The 6,540-nt window shown below is 41.0% G+C and overlaps 1 protein-coding gene across 1 annotated transcript in view; it reads right to left on the reverse strand.

Moving 5' to 3' along the window:
• BDNF (brain derived neurotrophic factor) overlaps window positions 1-4,554 on the reverse strand; it is a 117,247-nt gene extending 112,693 nt beyond the window's left edge. Inside the window, exon 1 of the mRNA XM_075325505.1 lies at window positions 4,367-4,554. Coding sequence (XP_075181620.1) covers window positions 4,367-4,369 — 3 coding nt within the window. The 5' untranslated portion in view covers window positions 4,370-4,554. The remainder of the gene's footprint in view (window positions 1-4,366) is intronic.
• Between the last annotated feature and the right edge of the window lie 1,986 nt (window positions 4,555-6,540).

Here is a 6,540-nt window from a genome sequence, read left to right on the forward strand (position 1 = left end):
TTCATATGTAATTGTTATTAAATATCAGTATATAAACCTTAGCACATTTCTTATGATCAGCTATGAATTCATGATTTCTTTATATAAATATTTTTTCTACTCCATTGAACTGCTGTAATTACTGAGACTTGACGATGGAGCCAACATCTGTCTTGTATGTTACTGTATACATTTGTCGATGCAGCAGAGTAGAGTTTGTCATTTTTTGTTACATTCACACGTATTTTCAGTCTGAGTGCTGCAATGAATGTCTGAGTGCAAAAATTGCATCAGACACTGGTCTCTTATGTATTTTGGATGAGACGTGCCCATTCTAGTCAATGGCTGTGTAAAACAAAATGGGATTCCATAATGATCATCCGTATTTATACAATGTTTATGAATCCATTGCTATTATTAGCATAGGAAACAGTTTCTGGTCTTGAAAATTTTCCCTGCTGATGTATAATCACCAATGTCATACGGATTGCATCGAAATGAAATATCGTCTGCTTTTTCTAGATAAAAAATCTCATGATTTTTTTATACGCTTATGTGAACTTAACCTTATACCAATGTGATTTTCCATAGAAATAGAAATAATGCATCAATGGTGTAGTACTATCACATTATCAGCGTCTAAGGGCTGTATATGTAGCATGTCATTAATGGTATGTTGCTGCTGTAATGAGCATGGATCTGCATATATATCATTAGAAGCAATTACAGATAACGTGAACAATGTAAACCATGAAATGTTCAATTTTTCTTTGTTTATTTACAGACATAAAATGACTATAAAATATTTAAAAATTATTTATAGGTTTATTGTAATTTTAAACACATATTTGTGAACATTGCAGACTTTTGTGCATCTTTTATGGGATGTAAAGGTTCTCCTTAGCCACATTTTGGGCATATAGTGAAGATGCTGACGCCATAACCTCAGAGGAGTAGTCTGCAGGCCGGCTGAATATCCACACACTCAGTAACCAATCCAAACTTCCTTTGTAGTAAAAAGTGACTGCAGAGAAGTCTACAGTGCATCATTCATGGAATTCCGGAGTGGGAGGGCTCAGTCTTGTAGCAACACCTGACACTCCCTTTAAGGCATTGGATGTCGCTACTGACGTCAGTCGGCCTCTAGCAATCCGAGACTCCCATACGTCTCAGAAGGAAATCTACAGTATCTACAGGCAACAGGGAAGATTGCGAGCTCTTCAGGGTGTAGCATTCAGCTGCCATATAGCCATTTCTTGGCCACTGCAGCAAACACACATGCACGTTCACATATCTTAAAAATGCCTTATAGACAAAAGATTATATCATTAGTGATATCAGCATTAATATATAAAGTAGGCATTAAGGGTTAATTAAAGGGAATGCAATCAAAGCGGTTAAGGGAATAAAGCGGATTCTGCAGTGTGATGAATGTTTATAAATATGCATAAGAGATGTTTATAAATATGTATAAGTATGGAATTGTTTTCCATTACATGCACCCTTTCTGTGTATGGTCAATGGCATATATTTAGCTGTCTGGATTACAATAGAGGAGCTAATCTAGTCAATGGGGTTTAATAAGCAGTAAAGATACCCTGTGTAATGCTGATGATTGAGACCAGTTACAGAAGAATGAGAAATTACACATCGGTGTTGTAGTAAATTACACATTTCAAGCTCCACAATCACCCCCCCCCCGCCCCTAATGGCTCTCCACTGCAAGTGTGTGTATAATTTTCTCCCTTCAGCTGTCAGACAAATTGGCAGGTTCATGATAATTCTATTACACTGATAAACGCAATGCAGCTCAGTGTGAGCGGAGGCAGGCGTGCAGGGGTTAAAATGCCTTTTATTATTGGGAACCCTTAGCAACTGTGATAAGTGTACACCAAAAAAGGGGAGGGCAATGGGGACTTGCAGTCACAGTTCGGCTATTAATATGATTTTCTTGCTTAGGAGCTGATATTTATACAGTGGAGTTGTGTGTGGAGGAGGATTGGAGACATTGTACCTTTAATTGCCGTGGATTCTTCAGCCTGTAGCTGTAATATTCAGCCCTGCAGATTCGTATTTAAAGACGCACCATCTGGGTAGGTGGGTGGGTGGGTGGCTTGGGCTGGATTTCCTTTGCTACAAGCTTGGAAATTTCATGAGATTGATCAGAAAACCCCCCTCCAGGAGCTGGAGAAAACAGGTCGATTTGAGAACAATTTGTGCTCCATCCATTCTCCAGGTTAAGATATAGCCCCCCCCCCCCACGACCCCCTGCTCCCATTATTGTCTGCAGCATCACATCCTCCCTCTTCTATCACCCATCCTGGGTTATGTAAGGTGTGGATCCCATCATCTATCTATGCCATCTTGCTTTAAAGCTCCATGGCTATCTCTTCATATCCTTCCCTGGCCATTGAGCTGTGTAGAAAGATTAATGGTGGAATACAAGCAGATTACAGATTGCAGGGATAGGGTGAGACAACTGAGGTCTTGTTTCACTACATTACATGGTGTTAGATACAAGCAGAGATAGGGGCTATTAAATATATACAATAGCAAGGAGATCCCCCCACCCCCCAAATCAAGGTCTGGAGCCTTCAAACAGCTCAGTGGAGGGAGAGGGCTGATGTGTCTCCAGAATTTAGAATAATGCAAATACAAAGCTGGATTCTTGCAAGGATCTGTGTGCATTGTCTTGGCTGAGCAGTTATCTCTGCTCCCATCTACACTATATTGCAGATACTGTATATATAGGCTCCTCCATGGCACAGTGTGTAGCAGAGCCTATGTCATGCTCTCCTCATATATTACATTTTAATATATCTGTGAGGTAGTGGTGATTCCCCAAAGAGCTTTTTTTTTTTTTTTTTTAAAGCTGCAAGCACAAAATCTCTCCCCATTCACCCTTTACCCACCCCCACTTTCCCTCTAAATCACCTTACACATCGGGTGGGAACCTAAATCCAGGGTTGATTTAACCTCTGAATCCCCAGCAGCCTGCACAAATGTCTACCAAGAAGCAATAAAGGGTTAAGGTCTATCCTCTCCTATGACTGGTAACCCTTTCAGCCCCGAGAATGCAGATTCCAGGGACATCCAGCCTGTAGAAGATAAGGAGGAGGGCTAGAATAGATGCTGAGGAGCACCCTCTCTAATATCTTGGGACCTTCAGGCTTACCTGTGATTTGCTTAAATAAAAACTGCTGACTTCCAATTGTTATTTTTAGCAGCGCAGCTACATTTTATTATTAGCAACAATGCAACGTACAGACATTTAAAGGAAGCCTAAACCTCCTATATTAAGGCAATAATTGAGGTCATTGATTTTCCCAGGTTTTGACATACAAGCTTCCTGGTAAGTAAAACACCAACCAAGCGTTTAATGGTTTACTAGGACAATTTAATCTGCTCACATCATTACACAACATACAAATGACCATCTAATTAATGAGCGCTAAGTGACACAGTGAATAAGGGGGGCAAATGCAATGAAAAGGGAGGAAAAAAAATAAAAAGCCAAGCAAAGATATCTAAAGCAGCATCTACCCCCTGCTTACCTTATAGAAAGCTAATACATGAAGCATAATGGATCCACATTGCCAAAGCACAGCCTTCCCTAAACTTAACACTATATGTGCTCCATTCCCGGGAAATATCCAACATGCTCCAAAGGCAGAGGAAATGTAGGATCATCCTTTAGTGATATGGTCTCTTCAGCAAGCTTGGATTAAGCAGATGAAGAGGCAGAGCAGCAGAGAGGAGCAGCAGCATCCTGATCTGGAGCCTCCATTCAGCCCTCTCCTGCCAGGGCTGCTGTCCAGGGTGCTGAAGTCCTAGCACCTCTATGGACGCTAGAATTATTGGGCTTTAATGAAGCCACTCTTCATAATGCTTCACTCTGGTCCATACCCACTCTGTCACGTGAATAGTACCTTGCCAAACCCGTCCTGTTAATGGGTGATCACATGTTGTGTAGACCCCTATGCTTGGCAAATGAGTTACCCTTTTTTTATCCCATAGTCAACTATGGGCTTAGGCACCCATCCATTGCTTTCCTAGAAATCCTAACACAGAAGTGTAATTCTCTTCTCCATCTCATACACAAGCTCCCTTCAGTGTGTGATCCTTATCAGCAGCACTGGAGGGAATATCAGGAGCCCATACAGGCTGCTAGCTCCAAGTTTCCAATACAGGCAGCAATCAGACACCGAAATCATCACATTTCTGTTAAAGTTCCTTACAATCAGAACCAGCACAGTTATGGTGGCTTTCTAAATGCTTCTAAGTCTTTAAGATGGAAGAGATGAAGAAGACAAACATGATCATATCTTATAGAAAACAGGACATAATAGGTTTATAATAGGGTAAAATGATGGCTATTGCTACTTACCATTGTTAGAGTTGGCTGTCCGGGAGATACAAGTGTCTTAAAATCCAGTCTCTCCAACAGATGCTGGAAGGTAATGTCTCTTGTTTGAAGTCATCATGTGAGGACTTCTGCTTTGCTCAGTGGATCGCCCACCACTTGGTGTGACTTATGAATCTAATATCCGCAAGCTTAAACTCTCAACCACCTTGGTGACTACAGAAGACAGGAGGCAACTGGCTGAGATGTTTATGAACCTCTAGCTTTATGCAGTGCCCTATGAGACACCATAGGTGATCCCAATCAATAAGAGGTTACCAGTGACTGCTAAATGTCTGTGCCAGAACCTAAACCCTGTGCCCAGACACCAGCCTAGTGTAATATAGAGCTGTTCTCCAGAAGTCCCTACTTATCCAGGATGTTCTGCCATTAAACTTCAGCCAGACACTTTTGTTGACTACTCCCAACTGGGTGTTTTGAGAGCCCATCTGAGCCCTGGGATTACATGCAAGCTTGCAGGTAAGATTACATTTGTATTTGTCATATTCGATTGAGAAAGTCACACAGGGACCTGTTGCTTGTCAAAGTTTGGAAAGTTTTCAGAAAAATATAAACGAGAAAAAAAAACAGGTATACAGTAAAATGGCCAAACACATTAGTAGCCTGAAGCCATGTCCTCCTTATATTGTTACCATTAAAAGTGCCTGTTCCCACACAAAGCTCTATATATGATCGCAGCACATCTGCAGGGAGAATAAAGTCCAAGTACCTAGGAGTATGAGCCCATGAAGAACACAACGTGCACTGGTATATATAAGCCTCACAGCCCAAAATGAAGCCCTGTTAACCCCTAAGAGTTTCACCTATGGTTACTTGTTCGTCCCTACTTGGGGGAACTACAAATCCCAGGATGTCCTTTTACAGGTTGGACCACAGATCGTATCATTCTTTTCTACAGAACTTGGAGATCCCACCATGTTTTTCTGCAGGGCTATCCCTATCATATAGGACTTGATCCTGGAGAATCAGAAGTACCAGCATGTCCACCTACATCGTTGTGACATGGGTCCATGCAGATCCCATAAATTCCCTTTGCAGGACTATGTCTCTGGACTGAGCCCTTCAACCTGTTGAACTGCAAATCCCAACATGTCTCTGGACATTCCACAGCCTAAACAGTTAATAACTGTTAGCATTTAATGTATCTATAGAGTTTATTAGCAGCTCATTCATCATCTACATTTACTGTAGAATATACTTATAAACTTTTATGTTATTAATGGCTGGATGAATCGATCTGATGGCAACAAAAGATGTCATAGAGGGAGTTACAGTCCCTGATGTTGTTTGATGTCTTGTTCACAGAGGGTGAGTGGCATTAATTCAATTCTAGCCCCGTATACAGCCATAGATGACTGGTGAGTGCAAAGCCCGACAGGAGCCAGCCCCAGCTACCTGCACAGACCAACTGCAGAGCAACAAGTGAGGCTCAGACATTGCCTAGTGATGGCATGAAGATAGAGCTGAGGACAAGATCTTCAACTATCCTCCAAGATTAGTTTCTAGAATGCAAATATTCCAATGTATTCCTGTGATATACATGTATTTAAGATTTTAGCTATCTTAGATGGTAGCAGAAGATAGGAAGATGATAAGCTTCCCTCCTGGAGATAAATACTGTGCTAGTCTCCAACCTGGGGTTCTTTAACAGAATCAAAACTCCAACTCTCAGCATCCTCTGACAGCTTGTTGAGGATTAAAGTTCAATCAGTTTAAGAGCCACAGGTTGGAGAGCACAGCTCTATACAATGCTGACAAAGTCTCCACATTATATGGCTGAGTAGAAACTGCGCCACAGCAATGCAAAAGGTGTCACCTGTACTGTACAGCATTCACTAAGCAACAACTGGTTAATCTTACTGTAGAAAAGAAGCAAGGTAATAATCTGCTCTACACTACGGAAAGCTTGTACCCAAAGTTTGTTTTATTTTCTCCTTTTCTGAACATTCCATTCTAAAACTTTCTACCCATCTATCCATCTATCTATCCATCCATCCATCCATCCATCCATCTATTTATCTATCAATTATCTATCTATCTATCCATCCATCCATCCATCTATTTATCTATCTATCAATTATCTATCTATCTATCCATCTATCCATCTATCTATCTATCCATTATCTATCTATCTATCT

Source organism: Anomaloglossus baeobatrachus, chromosome 10 (genome assembly GCF_048569485.1).
Source record: "Anomaloglossus baeobatrachus isolate aAnoBae1 chromosome 10, aAnoBae1.hap1, whole genome shotgun sequence".
Lineage (NCBI taxonomy): Eukaryota > Metazoa > Chordata > Amphibia > Anura > Aromobatidae > Anomaloglossus > Anomaloglossus baeobatrachus.